This window comes from Amphibalanus amphitrite, unplaced genomic scaffold (genome assembly GCF_019059575.1).
Source record: "Amphibalanus amphitrite isolate SeventyFive unplaced genomic scaffold, NRLGWU_Aamphi_draft 000182F_arrow, whole genome shotgun sequence".
Lineage (NCBI taxonomy): Eukaryota > Metazoa > Arthropoda > Thecostraca > Balanomorpha > Balanidae > Amphibalanus > Amphibalanus amphitrite.
Genome location: NW_024881677.1, coordinates 49,287 through 71,081, shown reverse-complemented (window position 1 = coordinate 71,081; position 21,795 = coordinate 49,287). Strand labels below are relative to the sequence as shown.

At 49.6% G+C, this 21,795-nt stretch overlaps 2 protein-coding genes across 3 annotated transcripts in view; one reads left to right on the top strand and one right to left on the bottom strand.

The window, feature by feature from the left end:
• Window positions 1-1,801: 1,801 nt before the first annotated feature.
• The window catches only part of LOC122384130, a 26,346-nt gene continuing 6,352 nt past the window's right edge, over window positions 1,802-21,795 (bottom strand). Inside the window, exon 3 of the mRNA XM_043371163.1 lies at window positions 1,802-2,835. Coding sequence (XP_043227098.1) covers window positions 1,802-2,835 — 1,034 coding nt within the window. The remainder of the gene's footprint in view (window positions 2,836-21,795) is intronic.
• LOC122384133 (mitochondrial ribonuclease P catalytic subunit-like) overlaps window positions 20,554-21,795 on the top strand; it is a 13,371-nt gene continuing 12,129 nt past the window's right edge. Inside the window, exon 1 of one of the 2 annotated variants that reach the window (XM_043371165.1) lies at window positions 20,554-20,642. The gene's annotated coding sequence lies outside the window, so the exon portion shown is untranslated. Of the gene's footprint in view, window positions 20,643-20,824; window positions 21,045-21,795 lie in introns of those variants that run through there. The other variant, XM_043371164.1, reaches the window with a different exon arrangement.

Sequence of the window (21,795 nt, the reverse complement as noted above, 5' to 3'; positions counted from 1 at the left end):
GTTTGACCTAAATGGACCATAAAACATGTGTCACGTGACCGACGGATGATATAATATTTTCGTGACCTGTGATGACCTGACCTTGACCTGAAAATCAAAGTACAAGTTTGGTACCCTCAGAGTATCTAGAGCATCTGTTCACGAGTGTGTGAACCAAAAATGAGCCTGATCTGACTTGTAAGACGGCGGCCAGAGCCCAAAACGTGAAGAAGCCAAAATGCTAATAATTTTTACTTTGACCTGACCTGTGACGTCATCAGTGACCTCGAGGTCAATAAAATTAGGTTTCGCTCGACAGTTTTTCCGGGGCTATCAGACGCCGTTTGAATTTTGACGATCGGCCCAGTAGTTTCGGAGTTAGGAGGGGGGCTATGAATAGCCCCCCCCCCCCAGTAGGGCGTGTTATACGCAGACCCCAGTGGGGCGCGGGTTAAGAAAACTGCGACACTTGCACCTTGCGCCGTGCACACAGCACAATGTGCACACTGCACAGCTGGTCATTTGTCTGATCATGATGGCTATGATTTTAGTGGATGGCTATTAAGCGCTCTACTAACTGATGGAGCGATTCAGCAGTCATTTCAAAGCAAACGGTCACAATTTCACAGCATGAATATTTCATACAAAATTACAACACAGAGCACAGAGCATGCAACGTTTCTAAGCAGTACCTAAGCATTGAAACAACAAAGACATAATTTCAGGCAACATAAGTAATTAAAAACGCAATATAAAGGAATTTCTACATATATTACAGAAAGTTACAGAGAAGCCGTTTGGGACATTTAATATTCCCTGAGGTGTCCGCTGTTGCCAAGATTTTGGTGTTTTTCTTACCTATACAAAAGTATAAATCTTATGATAAGTTATGGCCCATGCCCGTATATTCGCCTTTTACAGAGGCCAACGTACCAAACATTTAGGTATAGGAAGAGTGGATCAGACGGTCCTCTCCACCTTCTTTTGATGGAGCTAAGGGCTCCCTGAAAAAACAACGTGGCAGTGTGCTCTTGACAAGACGAAACCGATGCCATCCCAAAAGGTCCTAATTATAAGCTGACTTTTCAGGTCAATTCAGTGATAAATGACCCAAATTTTCAGGAAATACCTATAAACCTGCAAGACCTGCTTGAAGTAAAGTTTTGATGAATGTTGGGATGGGACTGCGATTTTGAACTCCGCCTTTGTTTTTCACCGTTGCATACCTATTTGTACATCATTACATCTGCGGTAGCTCAGGCCGGGTCAGGTCAGGTCAGCCATCACGTGTCCTCCGATTATTCGTATAAGAGGCATGCATGGCCACTGATGAGTCCACGCGAGGGGATTGCTGGAACAAGAAAACAAGCTTCAGCCTCTCTACTTGTAAGTGCTGGGATGAATAAATAAGTAAATAAATATATTCACGTATTCATTTTTCTTTTTACAAATATTCATACAGTAGATAAATAATTGAATAAGCAAATAAAGGTGCTCCGGAACCAGGCGCTGCAAGGTGGATGCTGTCTGCGAGCAATAATTGATATAGATAGCCGCTTGGTCCTGATACCTATCAATCGATTTTTTACCTGGCATCTGTCAGATGATCGCATATTTGCTTATAATGCGTTTGTTGAGCCAAATGGGTATATTGCTATACTGTATAATCGACAGGGGTGAGAATATGCGAAGGTAAGACAATTCATGAAACGGAATGACACAGACAAAGAATATTAAACCATGCAACGTGTAAGGTCACAGTGACATTCTGTCTCCTGCTGTTGAGTCGCCAGCATCACAAGACGATTCCCAGCGCGCTGGTTTACAGGTTGAGCTGGCAGACGTAGCCCTCACGTGAGCCGCTGCAGGGTACAGCCCAGAAGCCCTCCTTGTAGAGCGTCAGACAGTCATCGGTGAGGTCCGCGTCGGCGACGCCGTTCCAGAACCACTCCGCCGGGATTTGCAGCGCCACGTCGGTCGTCATGTCCCTGAAGACGCCGCCGGAGTCCCGGTAGATGCCGACGTAGAAGTACTCTCCGATGACGTTCCGTTTGATGTAGGTGACCTGCTGTTCGGTGCTGGGGAACGCCGGCACAGAGTCCGGGTCGTGCTCCCGGCAGAGGCTGACGAACGAGTCGCGGTCGTTGACTCGGTCCGCCTTGTGCTGCCGGTAGGCGATGCTGGGATCGTCGCTGATGACGTACCCACTCGGCGGAGCGGTGCCGGCGACGACGTTGTACTGGCAGGTGTAGCCCTCCCGCACGTCTGTGCAGGGGACGGCCCAGAAGCCCCTGTAGTACAGCGTCAGACAGTTGTTGGTGATGTCGGTGTCCAGCCTTCCATCCCAAAACCAGGCGGCCGACATGGTCATGGCGGTGTTGGTCGTCATATCTCTGAACACGCCGCTGGAGTCCCTGTAGATTCCCACGTAAAAGTACTTGCCGATGGCGTTCTGCTTGATGTAGGTGATCTGCTGGTCGGTGCTTGTGAAGGCAGGGAACGCGCCGGGATGGTCCTCCTGACACAGAGCCGTGAGGGAGCTTATTCCGCCAGTGATACCGCCGAAGCTGTGCTGAGTGTAGGCGATATTTGGATTGTCGCTGAGGACGAAACCCGGCGGTGGTTTGCGCTGATAGACCTGCTCCTGTACTAGTGTGAGTGGGTTACTGGCGGACGGACTGGGCCACAGGCGACAAAGGAGGGTAGCCGAGTCATAGCTCCAGCTCACGCAGCTGCTGATGCGGCGACACCACAGCGCGCAGTGTGTGCGGCCGGGGACGTCGCCGACCGTCTTCAGCACCGTCTGTGCGTGCAGTGCCAGGTTCGACTGGTAGACCACACCCACGCCAGCCGCGACTGTAATGAGCAGCGCCAGGAGCGGCAGCGGGGACATGGCGGCTCACAGAGCAGAGCACGGTAGGAGAGGAGCCACGTCTGACGTCGCGCCCCTCCGCAGCGCGACTGAAAGAGACCCCGAGTCGAACAGAGAGCAGGTCGGACTGTAGTCAGGACGAGGGGCGGCAAACAGCCGGCAAATATCGACCTGCCTCCGACCGACCGTCCATGTATAGGTGCATACCCTGGTCCCTGGACGTGTGGTACACGTTTCAGAGAGGAAGCAAGGCCAGACAGTCGATGTTGAAATGTTCGTTTTAAAATACTGGAGTTCTTGATATTACTGTTCATTGCTCTAGTGTAGAATAACAAAAAGACGTATGTTGAGGCACAGAGCAGTATATTTTTAACCTGCGCACCGCTGGGCTATTCAGCCATACGCGCCCTGCTGGGGGGGGGGGCAGATTCTGCCCCCTGTCTAACTTCCGAACCGATGGTCGTAGAAAGACGGGAAAAACGACAATCGAAAGCTCTGAACAAGGCGGATCTTATTAGCCCAATTTTTTTTGCTTAAGTAGGTCAGAGGTCAGGTCAAGGTCAGGTCAAGGGCACAAAATGCAAGTTTCTACAGTATCGGCTTGCACCGTAGTTGCCGAAGAATGGACTGAGACTGATTGCTCAAAACGTGTTCTTAGGCTACCAAGTCAATATTCGTCGCATACAATATCATGAAAAGGTTAAGGTCAAGGTCAGGTCAGGTCACCAAAAACGAAATATAGAAAAGGGCATGTGCGACACATGTTTTATGGGTCACTTTATTCATAGAATTCAAAAGGCACACTCTGATAAGTGATATGGACCACATCTGGATGAATTTCAGGTCGAGGTCAGGTCAAGGTCAGGTCAAGTGAGGTCAAATTTTGAATCTGATTTTAAGACCTAAAAATATATGGTGTCTATCTGATGCAGTTTTTCACGGCAAATCGAATGGTGCTATTTTCGTTCCCGTGCCAGGTTTAGAACTTCCAAAAAATGTTTTAAAAAAATTTGTGTGTCGTGACGTCATAAAATTTTGAATAACTCCCACACTTTTGAACCGATTTTTCTAAAATTTGGTATGTAGGGGCACATAGACCACTTCTCTGACATATATTCCGTTTTTTTTTGTTACACTTAAAATCTAGGATTTAAAATTATTTTCAAAAAAAGGTTAGTTAAAAAAAAATTGGGCCAAAATTAAAAATAAAATAAAACGACATAGCCATTTGAGAGACAAAGTAGCATCACGTATAAAATTTTTGTTACGTCTTGATTCCTTTAAAAATGAAGATGTTAAGCGGCGTTTGAAGTTTTGCCATTTTTGAGGCGAAAATGGTGGGCAATGACGTCACTCATACGTCATTTACTCAAAATTTCCCGACGGATTCGCTGAAATTTTCAGAAAACGTGTTAAATTGAGGTATGATAAGGTACTGAAAGTTTGACGTCGCTGGAGTAACGCATTTAGAAGTTATTGGCGAAAAACGGGTGAGGGGCAGATTCTGCCCCCCCCCCCCCCAGCGGGGCGCAGGCTAATTGTGGCAAAAAAATGCTATTTTAGTACTATGGTCTGTCAAATATCACAAGCTTTCTTCTGCTACTTATGCTAGAAAAAGTATAAAACGTATTCACGCAACGTAAAATTCGGAATTTCTCGCAAATCACGTAAAACAATGTAGTGTACTGCCCGTACTTGCACTTCTGTTGACGTCAGACGCCGTCAAAAGACAGTTAGCTGTCGCCCTAGACCTTTTCATGTTTCTGATATCGGGGTGGGCGGTGTTCCCCGTCTTCCCCTAATGGGGAGGTCGAGAAATTGACCTAACCTTCCCAGTAAACATGCCGACGTGTCGGCCCGACGTCGGTTCAACCTCGGCCCGACATCGGCCGGACGTCGGGTATGCCCGCATGCAAGGCCCTAAATAGCTTACATCCTTTGCTTATGAGGTCGGTGGTTGGAAATTGGGAGGGGCTCAGCTATTTTCGACCACGGATATGCCTTTATCACATGATGAGGAACATGCTGATAAGCGTTTTATGCGTCATAACAGCACAAAAGTATTTTTAATCATTTTTCAAAAATAGCCGTTCTGCCGTATCTTTCAGTGGAATCAGTGCAAGGTGCCGTCGGTCATCCCCGACGTGACGTCACGCAGGGAATTTGCCAGATTTTCCTACTAGACTTCGACACCCCCTGCCCGCATGTTCCGACGTCCAGCCGAAGTCCAGCCGACGTCGAGCCAACGTCGGGCCGAGGTCGTTTGCCGAGGTTGACGAGATCGTTTGTCGTTGGACCGACGGGGCCGACGTCGGCATGTTTATTGGGACAACGCGCCAAAAATATCAACCGGCGGCGGGATTCGAGCCCCAGTCGCCGACGTCGGCATGTTTACTGGGACAACACGCCAAAAGCATCAGCCGGCGATGGGATTCGAAGTTCGAACCCCGTGTCATTTGAACGCGAGGTTAGTGCGCTAACCACTACACCACACAGCCAGATAGCGAAATTAGTTTGTTTTGTTGGGTTATGCCCTTTCGGTCTGACAAGACCATTTCAGAGCCGGAAGGATGATAGGATGGAGACATTGGTCTTCTTGGCGAGCACCCGGGTCCAGTTCATTGTTTATTGTTTATTGTTTATTAGGCATTGTCAGCCACAGGCAAAACCCAATGACGGCTGAGGTCAAAGTAAAATATAAACACACACACGCACCCACGCACACACACAAGACACACACTATTTCATCACACCTGCCTACGCACATGCATATGCCTATACCCACCACGGACAAAAAGCCGCGGGACACTTTAAGACAGCAATAGCTCGTATAAAAGTGGCAAAAGGCCAAAACACTGAGATACAATAAAAAAGGAACAATAAAATGACACATGATCTGTAAAAAATGCAAAAGATAAAAGTAATGCAAACAATAGCAGCCTGCGTGACTACGTCATACAAGTACCAAGGCCTCGTGCGTAGGCACGGATGCGCGCGGTGCAGTGGGGACTAGGCTGAAAGAAATCCTCGTCTGGATATTTGTTCAGGAACTCATTCACTAGTTTCGGGACTCGTACGCCGAGGCCGTTCTTCACCGTATCAACCCGTCCAAAAGGTACGTTGAACAAGCCCGTCTGCCTAGAGCGCCGGCCAGGAACACGCAGCGAAAACATAGTCACAAGTAGCCCACAGTCCAGTCGGCCGGCAAACACAGAGCGTATGAACTTCAGGTCGGTCTGAACAAGTCTAGCTTTGATGGACATACAGTGAAAATGTTGGAGGAGAGACTCATAGTCCATCGAGCACCGGCTATGTGTCTTGGCGCCTAACCACATCAGGTAACGGTGTTGCAGTCTCTCCAATCTCGCAAGGTGAGTAGGTGCTGCGCCACTCCAGACGACACTCGCGTATTCCACAACCGATCTGACATGGGCATTGTACGCCGCCATGACTGCCCGGTGATCGAAGTACGGCAGCCGGGTACGGTGTGAGACCTGCATGCTGCGCATAAGTAGACCTAGCATGCGGTTGGCCTTGCTCACACAGGCGTCAACATGCGCGCCAAATGTTAGCCTGGAGTCCAGGATCACACCCAGATCTCTGATCTCCGTACACCGCTCGAGTTCGTGACCATCTAAAAAGTATGATGATGCGATGGGAGATGTACGTAAAGTAAAGGTGATGGTCTTGCATTTAGCCGGATTGAGCCTAAGATGCCATGTTTTTGACCAGTCACTAAGACGGCTTAGATCAGCCTGAAGAGAGTTGACGTCCGCTGGACATTGAATTCTGTGGAAAATTTTGACATCATCAGCATATGACAGTGAGCTGTTCTGAAGTTGAGACGGAAGGTCAGCTACATAGCATGTGAAGAGAATCGGACCGAGAATGCTGCCTTCCGGAACTCCAGATTGCACTGGGATCCAGTCCGAGTGCTTGCCATCCAGAATGACTCGCTGATAGCGGTGGCTGAGGTAAGAATCAATCCAGCTATATGCAAGACCGGTGATATTAAAAGAGTGCCTAAGCTTGTGTAAAAGCAGCCTATGACTAACACTTGTAAAAGCGGAAGAGTAATCGGTGTAGATCGTATCGGTTTGCATGCCCTTTGTCAGTGAGACCCAACAGTGATCCATAAAACATGCCAGATTTGTCACGCAAGAACGTTTTGGAAGAAACCCATGTTGGGAGTCTTGAAGAGCGGGCAGACATGCACGAAGTAAGCCCTCACACACAACTTTTTCCAAGATTTTAGAACTGATTGCCAAAAGTGAGACTGGTCGGTAGTTTTCTGGGAGTTTTTTGGAACCCTTTTTGAATACTGGAATCACATTAGCCCGCTTCCACGTCGTCGGAAACACTCCGGATCTCACTGACAGTTTACATATGATCTCAAGAGGGACCGCAAGCTCATCCGCACATTCACGCATAATCCTAGCACTTAGTCCGTCCGGTCCACACGCCTTGTGTGGGCTGAGCTGGCGCAGCAGCTGAGCTACGCGGCCCGCTGGCACTTCAAAAGCAGAGAGTCCTGGGGCGTTCAGAACCGGCGGCTCATATAGAGTCCCGGGTCCCATTGCTGTTACGTGACACTTATTGGAAAGGGCGACCCCACAATGGATTCATATCCCGCGCACCGACGGGGGTCTGCGCCAACTTAGTACCGACGGGGGGGGGGGGCGGATGACCGCCCCCCCTGAGATCTCGAGAACGAAGCAAGATAGCGACAAGCGGTAAACGGCATCGGATACGCACGGTCAAGATCTACAATTTTTACTAAGGTCATTTTCAGGTCAGGTCAAAGATGACGTCACAGGGGTCGAAAAAGTCAAAATGGCGGCGCTAAATATGGAGAGAGTTTTTCTCGAATAACTTTCGAATTAGTCAAGATAAGAACAAACTAAGGGCATCATCGTGATCCTCTCGTCAATCCGCATCGAATGATATATATGTTAACCTCGAAAGGTCAAGGTCAAAGGTTGACCTCAGGTCACGTGACCTCGAGGTCATCATGTATATCATTCGATGCGTCTTGACGAGCTGAACACAATGAGACCATCCACGCGTCTGTATCTTGTTCCTGTACGGAGTTATTGGCCAAAAACCTTTGGTGACCTTTGATGACGTCACATGACCTCACAGCTGCCCAACAGCAAAACAGACCTCAAGGTAGTGAAGGTTGATCGTATATGAAGTCATGTATGGTATATGGGGCCATTCCGACCCGTTTTAGTGGTAAAAACAGGGAGTTGATTTTTCCCCCATTGACTTATAATGGGGAGGTCGCGAAATTGACCTGACCTTAGGTCACCGATATCAAAATTCCGAGATATACAAATTGTAGCTACTAATGACCTAATAACATCCTGCGACTTTCAAAGGCCTCCGACATCTACTGTAGCTCTGGCACGGTGACAAAGTTGCAAAAAAGTGACTTGAGGTTGGGTCATTCAAAGTGACCTGGTGACCTGACCTTGAAAGGTAGGAGGTTCAAACTTGCACACCATGTGTAAAATTGATAAGGGAATAGTCATACCAAATTTCGCGGCGCTACGCGCCGCGGTTTTCCCGCTATTCGCGAAAAACCTCAGGGGGGGGGGCGGATATCCGCCCCCCCCGTCGGTGCGCGGGATATAGCCACTCTTACACACCTGCACCAACGTTTCACAAAGTGTCCCTTTGATAAGTGGCACTTTGGCAAAGTGACACTTGCCGACTGGCCTTTCTATATGAACTGGGCCCGGCCCTGGTGAGTTGCCGGGGCTGAGCCTGACCAAAGGATAGGCCGAGCAGCCCCCAAGCACTCACCGCACCCGGCTACGGGCGAGCTCGGCTTACGGGCAATCCCAAATGGGATAAAGTTTCCCGTCCAGTCCGGATCAGGGGGTTGCGGCGGCCGGCGTGGAGGAAGATTTGAGTTTCCTGAGGATATTTTGAATACAGAAGCTCTTTATGAAACGTGAAACATGTATTTCATATTATTTTAACGGTCAAAACAGCGGCCGATGTCGGTCCGACGTCGCCCCGACATCGGCCCGACGTCGGCTGGACCTCGGCTGGACGTCGGTACATGCGGGCATATCCGACATCCAGCCGACGTCGTGCCGAGGTTGGACCGACGTCGGGCCGACGTCGGCATGCCGATGCCGAGATGCCGACGTTACCCCGACGTCGGCCGACGTCGGGCCGACGTCGGCATGTTTACTGGGTTACTCCTTAGGTCATCGATATCAAAATTCCTAGATATACAAACTCTTGCTAGCAATGACCTTATAACATCCTGCGACTCTCAAAGGCCTCCGTCATCTACTGTAGCTCTGACACGGTGACAAAGTTGCAAAAAAGTGACTTGAGGTTGGGTCAGTCGAAGTGACCTGGTGACTTGACCTTAGAAGTTAGGAGGTTCAAACTCGCACACCATGTGTAAAATTGATGAGAGAAAAGTCATACCAAATTTCGCGGCGCTTACCGTCGCGGTTTTCCCGCTATTAACCCGCGCACCGACGGGGGGGGGGGCGGATATCCGCCCCGTGAGATTTTTCGCGAATAGCGGGAAAACCGCGGCGCGTAGCGCCGCGAAATTTAGTACGACTATTTTCTCATCAATTTTGCACATGGTGTGCAAGTTTGAACCTCCTAACTTTCAAGGTCAGGTCACCAGGTCACTTTGAATGACCCAACCTCAAGTCACTTTTTTGCAACTTTGTCACCGTGCCAGAGCTACAGTAGATGTCGGAGAACTTTGAAAGTCGCAGGATGTTATTAGGTCATTAGTAGCTACAATTTGTATATCTCGGAATTTCGATGTCGGTGACCTAAGGTCAGGTCAATTTCGCGACCTCCCCATTATAAGTCAATGGGGGAAAAATTAACTCCCTGTTTTTACCACTAAAACGGGTCGGAATGGCCCCATATACCACACATGACTTCATATACGATCAACCTTCACTACCTTGAGGTCAGTTTTGCTGTTGGGCACCTGTAAGGTCATGTGACGTCATCAAAGGCCACCAGCGGGTTTTTGCCAATAACTCCGTACAGGAACAAGATACAGACGTGCAGATGGTCTCATTGTGTTCAGCTCGTCAAGACGCATCGAATGATATACATGATGACCTCGAGGTCACGTGACCTGAGGTCAACCTTTGACGTTGACCTTTCGAGGTCATCATATATATCATTCGATGCGGATTGACAAGAGGATCACGATGATGCCCTTAGTTTGTTCCTATCTTGACTAATTCGAAAGTTATTCGAGAAAAACTCTCTCCATATCTAGCGCCGCCATTTTGACTTTTTCGACCCCTGTGACGTCATCTTTGACCTGACCTGAAAATGACCTTAGTAAAAATTGTAGACCTTGTCCGTGCGTATCCGATGCCGTTTACCGCTTGTCGCTATCTTGCTTCGTTCTCGAGATCTCAGGGGGGGGGGCGGTCATCCGCCCCCCCGTCGGTACGAAGTTGGCGCAGACCCCCGTCGGTGCGCGGGTTAACGAAAAACCTCAGGGGGGGGGGGGCGGATATCCGCCCCCCGTTGGTACGCGGGTTAGAATTATCGGATCACGGTTATCTCAACTTCATATCAACCCAGTAAACATGACGACGTCGGCCCGACGTCGGGCCGAGGCTCGGCCCGACGTCGGCCCAACGTCGGTTCAACTTCGGCCCGACATCGGCTGGACGTCGGATATGCCCGCATGTTCCGACGTCCAGCCGAAGTCCAGCCGACGTCGAGCCGACGTCGGGCCGAGATCGTTTGCCGAGGTTGACGAGATCGTTTGTCGTTGGACCGACGGGGCCGACGTCGGCATGTTTATTGGGACAACGCGCCAAAAATATCAACCGGCGGCGGGATTCGAGCCCCCCAGTCGCCGACGTCGGCATGTTTACTGGGACAACACGCCAAAAGCATCTGCCGGCGATGGGAGTCGAACCCCGTGTCATTCGAACGCGAAGTTAGTGCGCTAACCACTACACCACGCAGCCAGCTAACGAATTTGGTTTGTTTTGCTGGGTTATGCCCCTTCAGTCTGACAAGACCATTTCAGAGCCGGAAGGATCATAGGATGGAGACATTGGTCTTCTTGGCGAGCACCCTGGGTCCAGTTCATATAGAGTCCCTGGTCCCATTACTATACGTGACACTTATTGGAAAGGGCGACCCCACAATGGATTCATATAGCCACTCTTACACACCTGCACCAACGTTTCCCAAAGTGTCCCTTTGATAAGTGGCACTTTGGCAAAGTGACACTTGCCGACTGGCCTTTCTATATGAACTGGGCCCGGTCCTGGTGAGTTGCCGGGGCTGAGCCTGACCTGACCAAAGGATAGGCCGAGCAGCCCCCAAGCACTCACCGCACCCGGCTACGGGCGAGCTCGGCTTACGGGCAATCCCAAATGGGATAAATTTCCCCGTCCAGTCCGGATCAGGGGGTTGCGGCGTGGAGGAAGATTTTAGTTTCCTGAGGATATTTTGAATACAGAAGCTCTTTATGAAACATGAAACATGTATTTTATATTATTTTAATGGTAAAAACAGCGGCCGATGTCGGTCCGACGTCGCCCCGACGTCGGCCCGACGTCGGCTGGACCTCAGCAATTGATCTCGGTCCGACGTCGGCCCGACGTCGGCTGGACCTCGGCTGGACGTCGGAACATGCGGGCATATCCAACATCCAGCCGACGTCGTGCCGAGGTTGGACCGACGTCGGGCCGACGTCGGTATGCCGATGCCGAGTTGCCGACGTCACCCCGACGTCGGCCGACGTCGGGCCGACGTCGGCATGTTTACTGGGAATTGATAACCGGAGGTGATTATGTGAGAATCCTTGGATGTATTTACGGTCAACAGTTTAGGCCAAACTCAGGTAAAGTCTACCTATCATTTCAAGTGTCGGAGTGATTAGATATGCACGGAATAAAATGAGGCATTTCATTTGGAATAGACAAATACTCAATCTTCCTGTCTCATTGCAATTGAAGACACAAAAGTTTGTTTATGATGATGACGAATTTTTGGAGGTGTTTCCAAATGATTTTACCTAATTAAGGTTCATCTTTCTTTGCATCTTCCATCTTTTGCACAGGTTCAGAATATAGTAGCCCTCACTTATTTTCAATTATGACGTCATAAGACAATGAACTGGCAAATAGTCACGTATATTTTATATAATAAAACCTTGATTATGTACTCACATTTTCTGCTATCGTGCCGCTTTTGTGACAGAAATGGTGCATGAAATTTTGCTAAGGCCATTATAGAGTATGTAACGGAAGTTAGCAGGGATTCAGCAGGGGTTCAGCAGGGATTCAGCAGGGATCGACGGCCCCTACGATTTCGCTGAATTTTGGTGGAGAGGTGCAGAATGGTGTCCTCTATCGAAAATCCTAGTGCCAAAATGCGGGGAATCCATCAGGGGGGCCACAAATCCCAAAAAAACAGTATGCCCTCAGGGCACAATCGACGAACTTTGAAAACCCTACTTCTAGCCGTCAAAACAGCCAAAAATGCACGTCATTCGAAAGAGGACAAAATTTTACGTGCAACGGTACCAAATTTAGGGGGCTAGCGCCCCCCTGAACCGAACAAAACAGCTTCAAATATATGGGCCCGGGAGTATGCCCTCGGGGCATAAATAAACGTTTTCAACAATTTCAGGCCTATAACATCGACAAAATCCAGCAATATGCACATCATTGGAAAGAGCGTAATTTCCCAAACAAAAAACCCAAGTAACATTTTTCGATGGAGCCCACCTGGGGCCCACGGGACCCAATTGAAATTTGGGGCCCAATGGGGCGGCCCCTACGATTTTCTTCAAAATTTGCACAGACACTCTCCTGGGCCCCCTCTTCAATCTGGCTGAAGAAACCTACCGGGGAATCCAAAGGAAGGGGCCCAAAGAGGGCCCCAAAGAGGCCCTTTCTAAGTATTGCCCCTAATTTCGCGACCAACCCCGGCAATATGCACATCATTGGAAAGAGCGTAATTTCCCAAACAAAAAACCCAAGTAACATTTTTCGATGGGGCCCACCTGGGGCCCACGGGACCCAATTGAAATTTGGGGCCCAATGGGGCGGCCCCTACGATTTTCTTCAAAATTTGCACAGACACTCTCCTGGGCCCCCTCTTCAATCTGGCTGAAGAAACCTACCGGGGAATCCAAAGGAAGGGGCCCAAAGAGGGCCCCAAAGAGGCCCTTTCTAAGTATTGCCCCTAATTTCGCGACCAACCCCGGCAATATGCACATCATTGGAAAGAGCATAATTTCCCAAACAAAAAACCCAAGTAACATTTTTCGATGGGGCCCACCTGGGGCCCAAGGGACCCAATTGAAATTTGGGGCCCAATGGGGCGGCCCCTACGATTTTCTTCAAAAATTGCACAGACACTCTCCTGGGCCCCGTCTTCAATCTGGCTGAAGAAACCTACCGGGGAATCCAAAGGAAGGGGCCCAAAGAGGGCCCCAAAGAGGCCCTTTCTAAGTATTGCCCCTAATTTCGCGACCAACCCCGGCAATATGCACATCATTGGAAAGAGCGTAATTTCCCAAACAAAAAACCCAAGTAACATTTTTCGATGGGGCCAACCTGGGGCCCACGGGACCCAATTGAAATTTGGGGCCCAATGGGGCGGCCCCTACGATTTTCTTCAAAATTTGCAGACACTCTCCTGGGCCCCCTCTTCAATCTGGCTGAAGAAACCTACCGGGGAATCCAAAGGAAGGGGCCCAAAGAGGGCCCCAAATAGGCCCTTTCTAAGTATTGCCCCTAATTTCGCGACCAACCCCGGCAATATGCACATCATTGGAAAGAGCGTAATTTCCCAAACAAAAAACCCAAGTAACATTTTTCGATGGGGCCCACCTGGGGCCCACGGGACCCAATTGAAATTTGGGGTCCAATGGGGCGGCCCCTACGATTTTCTTCAAAATTTGCACAGACACTCTCCTGGGCCCCCTCTTCAATCTGGCTGAAGAAACCTACCGGGGAATCCAAAGGAAGGGGCCCAAAGAGGGCCCCAAAGAGGCCCTTTCTAAGTATTGCCCCTAATTTCGCGACCAACCCCGGCAATATGCACATCATTGGAAAGAGCGTAATTTCCCAAACAAAAAACCCAAGTAACATTTTTCGATGGGGCCACCTGGGGCCCACGGGACCCAATTGAAATTTGGGGCCCAATGGGCGGGCCCCTACGATTTTCTTCAAAATTTGCACAGACACTCTCCTGGGCCCCCTCTTCAATCTGGCTGAAGAAACCTACCGGGGAATCCAAAGGAAGGGGCCCAAAGAGGGCCCCAAAGAGGCCCTTTCTAAGTATTGCCCCTAATTTCGCGACCAACCCCGGCAATATGCACATCAATGGAAAGAGCGTAATTTCCCAAACAAAAAACCCAAGTAACATTTTTCGATGGGGCCCACCTGGGGCCCACGGGACCCAATTGAAATTTGGGGCCGAATGGGGCGGCCCCTACGATTTTCTTCAAAATTTGCACAGACACATTTTTCGATGGGGCCCACCTGGGGCCCATGGGACCCAATTGAAATTTGGGGCCCAATGGGGCGGCCCCTACGATTTTCTTCAAAATTTGCACAGACACTCTCCTGGGCCCCCTCTTCAATCTGGCTGAAGAAACCTACCGGGGAATTCAAAGGAAGGGGCCCAAAGAGGGCCCAAAGAGGCCCTTTCTAAGTATTGCCCCTAATTTCGCGACCAACCCCGGCAATATGCACATCATTGGCGGCGCGCTCTTTCCAATGATGTGCATATTGCCGGGGTTGGTCGCGAAATTAGGGGCAATACTTAGAAAGGGCCTCTTTGGGGCCCTCTTTGGGCCCCTTCCTTTGGATTCCCCGGTAGGTTTCTTCAGCCAGATTGAAGAGGGGGCCCAGGAGAGTGTCTGTGCAAATTTTGAAGAAAATCGTAGGGGCCGCCCCATTGGGCCCCAAATTTCAATTGGGTCCCGTGGGCCCCACTTGGGCCCCATCGAAAAATGTTACTTGGGTTTTTTGTTTGGGAAATTACGCTCTTTCCAATGATGTGCATATTGCCGGGGTTGGTCGCGAAATAAGGGGCAATACTTAGAAAGGGCCTCTTTGGGGCCCTCTTTGGGCCCCTTCCTTTGGATTCCCCGGTAGGTTTCTTCAGCCAGATTGAAGAGGGGGCCCAGGAGAGTGTCTGTGCAAACTTTGAAGAAAATCGTAGGGGCCGCCCCATTGGGCCCCAAATTTCAATTGGGTCCCGTGGGCCCCAGGTGGGCCCCATCGAAAAATGTTACTTGGGTTTTTTGTTTGGGAAATTACGCTCTCTCCAATGATGTGCATATTGCCGGGGTTGGTCGCGAAATTAGGGGCAATACTTAGAAAGGGCCTCTTTGGGGCCCTCTTTTGGCCCCTTCCTTTGGATTCCCCGGTAGGTTTCTTCAGCCAGATTGAAGAGGGGGCCCAGGAGAGTGTCTGTGCAAATTTTGAAGAAAATCGTAGGGGCCGCCCCATTGGGCCCCAAATTTCAATTGGGTCCCGTGGGCCCCAGGTGGGCCCCATCGAAAAATGTTACATGGGTTTTTTGTTTGGGAAATTACGCTCTTTCCAATGATGTGCATATTGCCGGGGTTGGTCGCGAAATTAGGGGCAATACTTAGAAAGGGCCTCTTTGGGGCCCTCTTTGGGCCCCTTCCTTTGGATTCCCCGGTAGGTTTCTTCAGCCAGATTGAAGAGGGGGCCCAGGAGAGTGTCTGTGCAAATTTTGAAGAAAATCGTAGGGGCCGCCCCATTGGGCCCCAAATTTCAATTGGGTCCCGTGGGCCCCAGGTGGGCCCCATCGAAAAATGTTACTTGGGTTTTTTGTTTGGGAAATTACGCTCTTCCAATGATGTGCATATTGCCGGGATTGGTTGCGAAATTAGGGGCAATACTTAGAAAGGGCCTCTTTGGGGCCCTCTTTGGGCCCCTTCCTTTGGATTCCCCGGTAGGTTTCTTCAGCCAGATTGAAGAGGGGGCCCAGGAGAGTGTCTGTGCAAATTTTGAAGAAAATCGTAGGGGCCGCCCCATTGGGCCCCAAATTTCAATTGGGTCCCGTGGGCCCCACTTGGGCCCCATCGAAAAATGTTACTTGGGTTTTTTGTTTGGGAAATTACGCTCTTTCCAATGATGTGCATATTGCCGGGGTTGGTCGCGAAATAAGGGGCAATACTTAGAAAGGGCCTCTTTGGGGCCCTCTTTGGGCCCCTTCCTTTGGATTCCCCGGTAGGTTTCTTCAGCCAGATTGAAGAGGGGGCCCAGGAGAGTGTCTGTGCAAATTTTGAAGAAAATCGTAGGGGCCGCCCCATTGGGCCCCAAATTTCAATTGGGTCCCGTGGGCCCCAGGTGGGCCCCATCGAAAAATGTTACTAGGGTTTTTTGTTTGGGAAATTACGCTCTTTCCAATGATGTGCATATTGCCGGGGTAGGTCGCGAAATTAGGGGCAATACTTAGAAAGGGCCTCTTTGGGGCCCTCTTTGGGCCCCTTCCTTTGGATTCCCCGGTAGGTTTCTTCAGCCAGATTGAAGAGGGGGCCCAGGAGAGTGTCTGTGCAAATTTTGAAGAAAATCGTAGGGGCCGCCCCATTGGGCCCCAAATTTCAATTGGGTCCCGTGGGCCCCAGGGTGGCCCCATCGAAAAATGTTACTTGGGTTTTTTGTTTGGGAAATTACGCTCTTTCCAATGATGTGCATATTGCCGGGGTTGGTCGCGAAATTAGGGGCAATACTTAGAAAGGGCCTCTTTGGGGCCCTCTTTGGGCCCCTTCCTTTGGATTCCCCGGTAGGTTTCTTCAGCCAGATTGAAGAGGGGGCCCAGGAGAGTGTCTGTGCAAATTTTGAAGAAAATCGTAGGGGCCGCCCCATTGGGCCCCAAATTTCAATTGGGTCCCGTGGGCCCCAGGTGGGCCCCATCGAAAAATGTTACTTGGGTTTTTTGTTTGGAAAATTACGCTCTTTCCAATGATGTGCATATTGCCGGGGTTGGTCGCGAAATTAGGGGCAATACTTAGAAAGGGCCTCTTTGGGGCCCTCTTTGGGCCCCTTCCTTTGGATTCCCCGGTAGGTTTCTTCAGCCAGATTGAAGAGGGGGCCCAGGAGAGTGTCTGTGCAAATTTTGAAGAAAATCGTAGGGGCCGCCCCATTGGGCCCCAAATTTCAATTGGGTCCCGTGGGCCCCAGGTGGGCCCCATCGAAAAATGTTACTTGGGTTTTTTGTTTGGGAAATTACGCTCTTTCCAATGATGTGCATATTGCCGGGGTTGGTCGCGAAATTAGGGGCAATACTTAGAAAGGGCCTCTTTGGGGCCCTCTTTGGGCCCCTTCCTTTGGATTCCCCGGTAGGTTTCTTCAGCCAGATTGAAGAGGGGGCCCAGGAGAGTGTCTGTGCAAATTTTGAAGAAAATCGTAGGGGCCGCCCCATTGGGCCCCAAATTTCAATTGGGTCCCGTGGGCCCCAGGTGGGCCCCATCGAAAAATGTTACTTGGGTTTTTTGTTTGGGAAATTACGCTCTTTCCAATGATGTGCATATTGCCGGGGTTGGTCGCGAAATTAGGGGCAATACTTAGAAAGGGCCTCTTTGGGGCCCTCTTTGGGCCCCTTCCTTTGGATTCCCCGGTAGGTTTCTTCAGCCAGATTGAAGAGGGGGCCCAGGAGAGTGTCTGTGCAAATTTTGAAGAAAATCGTAGGGGCCGCCCCATTGGGCCCCAAATTTCATTTGGGTCCCGTGGGCCCCAGGTGGGCCCCATCGAAAAATGTTACTTGGGTTTTTTGTTTGGGAAATTACGCTCTTTCCAATGATGTGCATATTGCCGGGGTTGGTCGCGAAATTAGGGGCAATACTTAGAAAGGGCCTCTTTGGGGCCCTCTTTGGGCCCCTTCCTTTGGATTCCCCGGTAGGTTTCTTCAGCCAGATTGAAGAGGGGGCCCAGGAGAGTGTCTGTGCAAATTTTGAAGAAAATCGTAGGGGCCGCCCCATTGGGCCCCAAATTTCAATTGGGTCCCGTGGGCCCCAGGTGGGCCCCATCGAAAAATGTTACTTGGGTTTTTTGTTTGGGAAATTACGCTCTTTCCAATGATGTGCATATTGCCGGGATTGGTTGCGAAATTAGGGGCAATACTTAGAAAGGGCCTCTTTGGGGCCCTCTTTGGGCCCCTTCCTTTGGATTCCCCGGTAGGTTTCTTCAGCCAGATTGAAGAGGGGGCCCAGGAGAGTGTCTGTGCAAATTTTGAAGAAAATCGTAGGGGCCGCCCCATTGGGCCCCAAATTTCAATTGGGTCCCGTGGGCCCCACTTGGGCCCCATCGAAAAATGTTACTTGGGTTTTTTGTTTGGGAAATTACGCTCTTTCCAATGATGTGCATATTGCCGGGGTTGGTCGCGAAATAAGGGGCAATACTTAGAAAGGGCCTCTTTGGGGCCCTCTTTGGGCCCCTTCCTTTGGATTCCCCGGTAGGTTTCTTCAGCCAGATTGAAGAGGGGGCCCAGGAGAGTGTCTGTGCAAATTTTGAAGAAAATCGTAGGGGCCGCCCCATTGGGCCCCAAATTTCAATTGGGTCCCGTGGGCCCCAGGTGGGCCCCATCGAAAAATGTTACTTGGGTTTTTTGTTTGGGAAATTACGCTCTTTCCAATGATGTGCATATTGCCGGGGTTGGTCGCGAAATTAGGGGCAATACTTAGAAAGGGCCTCTTTGGGGCCCTCTTTGGGCCCCTTCCTTTGGATTCCCCGGTAGGTTTCTTCAGCCAGATTGAAGAGGGGGCCCAGGAGAGTGTCTGTGCAAATTTTGAAGAAAATCGTAGGGGCCGCCCCATTGGGCCCCAAATTTCAATTGGGTCCCGTGGGCCCCAGGGTGGCCCCATCGAAAAATGTTACTTGGGTTTTTTGTTTGGGAAATTACGCTCTTTCCAATGATGTGCATATTGCCGGGGTTGGTCGCGAAATTAGGGGCAATACTTAGAAAGGGCCTCTTTGGGGCCCTCTTTGGGCCCCTTCCTTTGGATTCCCCGGTAGGTTTCTTCAGCCAGATTGAAGAGGGGGCCCAGGAGAGTGTCTGTGCAAATTTTGAAGAAAATCGTAGGGGCCGCCCTATTGGGCCCCAAATTTCAATTGGGTCCCGTGGGCCCCAGGTGGGCCCCATCGAAAAATGTTACTTGGGTTTTTTGTTTGGAAAATTACGCTCTTTCCAATGATGTGCATATTGTTGGGGTTGGTCGCGAAATTAGGGGCAATACTTAGAAAGGGCCTCTTTGGGGCCCTCTTTGGGCCCCTTCCTTTGGATTCCCCGGTAGGTTTCTTCAGCCAGATTGAAGAGGGGGCCCAGGAGAGTGTCTGTGCAAATTTTGAAGAAAATCGTAGGGGCCGCCCCATTGGGCCCCAAATTTCAATTGGGTCCCGTGGGCCCCAGGTGGGCTCCATCGAAAAATGTTACTTGGGTTTTTTGTTTGGGAAATTACGCTCTTTCCAATGATGTGCATATTGCCGGGATTGGTTGCGAAATTAGGGGCAATACTTAGAAAGGGCCTCTTTGGGGCCCTCTTTGGGCCCCTTCCTTTGGATTCCCCGGTAGGTTTCTTCAGCCAGATTGAAGAGGGGGCCCAGGAGAGTGTCTGTGCAAATTTTGAAGAAAATCGTAGGGGCCGCCCCATTGGGCCCCAAATTTCAATTGGGTCCCGTGGGCCCCACTTGGGCCCCATCGAAAAATGTTACTTGGGTTTTTTGTTTGGGAAATTACGCTCTTTCCAATGATGTGCATATTGCCGGGGTTGGTCGCGAAATAAGGGGCAATACTTAGAAAGGGCCTCTTTGGGGCCCTCTTTGGGCCCCTTCCTTTGGATTCCCCGGTAGGTTTCTTCAGCCAGATTGAAGAGGGGGCCCAGGAGAGTGTCTGTGCAAATTTTGAAGAAAATCGTAGGGGCCGCCCCATTGGGCCCCAAATTTCAATTGGGTCCCGTGGGCCCCAGGTGGGCCCCATCGAAAAATGTTACAAGGGTTTTTTGTTTGGGAAATTACGCTCTTTCCAATGATGTGCATATTGCCGGGGTTGGTCGCGAAATTAGGGGCAATACTTAGAAAGGGCCTCTTTGGGGCCCTCTTTGGGCCCCTTCCTTTGGATTCCCCGGTAGGTTTCTTCAGCCAGATTGAAGAGGGGGCCCAGGAGAGTGTCTGTGCAAATTTTGAAGAAAATCGTAGGGGCCGCCCCATTGGGCCCCAAATTTCAATTGGGTCCCGTGGGCCCCAGGTGGGCCCCATCGAAAAATGTTACTTGGGTTTTTTGTTTGGGAAATTACGCTCTTTCCAATGATGTGCATATTGCTGGATTTTGTCGATGTTATAGGCCTGAAATTGTTGAAAACGTTTATTTATGCCCCGAGGGCATACTCCCGGGCCCATATATTTGAAGCTGTTTTGTTCGGTTCAGGGGGCGCTAGCCCCCTAAATTTGGTACCGTTGCACGTAAAATTTTGTCCTCTTTCGAATGACGTGCATTTTTAGCTGTTTTTACGGCTAGAAGTAGGGTTTTCAAAGTTCGTCGATTGTGCCCTGAGGGCATATTGTTTTTTGGGATTTGTGGCCCCCCTGATGGATTCCCCGCATTTTGGCACTAGGATTTTCGATAGAGGACACCATTCTGCACCTCTCCACCAAAATTCAGCGAAATCGTAGGGGCCGTCGATCCCTGCTGAATCCCTGCTGAACCCCTGCTGAATCCCTGCTAACTTCCGTTACATTTATAGAGTTCAGTGGCTAAGGCCATGGATTACGTCAAGGTATATAAAAACACTTGTATATAAAAACACTAGTATCACAAGGTATATAATATCACACAAGGTATATAATAAACATATCACAAGGTATATAATGGATTACGTATTCCCGCGATGTGATAGGCCAAACCCGCGATAAGGTATCATAATCAATATAGGTAGAGTAGAAGGTAGAAATGTGCGTTTTTAGATAGATATTTTCTGAGTCAGGTTGCCAGTTTTGTTTTCTATTAATTTTCTTCTGAATGCTATGCAGACTGCATCAAGGCCATATTGATATATAGACTGCATAGCATTCAGACGGGTTGGCAATTGAAAGTCTGACCGTGTCAGTGTCAGTGTATGAAATACTTGTTTGGCTAATAGGTACTTTAACTTACCACTACCTACTGACCTGCTACCTAGGTAGGTACCTACTTCACTTACTATAAATCAGCATCAAATTGTCAGCATTTTATGTGAAATTTGGGGCTTTACATGCCTGCCACATTTAAGTTTTTAAGATTTATACCTGCATATTATTTTTTATTATTTTTCATCACTGTCCATTAGCACCCACATGTGGGGTGTTAAAGGGACCCTCCCACCTTCAAAAAAGTTAATGAATTGGCATGAAAGTGATGTCGCTCGGTTCAGAAAGAGCAAAAACGAATATCTACCAAATTTCATCGAAAAATATTCACCGGTTTTCAAGATATTAGACTTTTACTTTTGTTTACTTTTTGGGATCTCCGCTGTTCCTAGCGACTTTATTTGAAAGTGCGGCATTTGTTGCGCGCAAAGCAGCATATACCACCGCGTGCTACAAAACGTTTTAGTCAAACATTTAACGGACGTTCGAAAGCCTGATGACGTCATCAGATTCCCGTAATGGTTAAGAGATAGGGACCACGCTGGTCCCACCCTGCAAGTAAAGGGAAGAAATTTCTTGAACACCATAAAGCTGCGGGGGTTGCAACCAGGATAAATGGTGGTTTCTGAGCCTGGCCGCAAACTTGGCTATCTCAACTCAAAACTAATGTTAAGGTGGGAGGGTCCCTGGTATATGTCAAGTTTAGGTCCTAACTACAACTGTGGCGCTTTTGATACGAATATGAAACAGCAAAAATTTTAGGTGTTAGGTTAGGTTGTAGGTTTGTAGGTTTTAGGTTGTAGG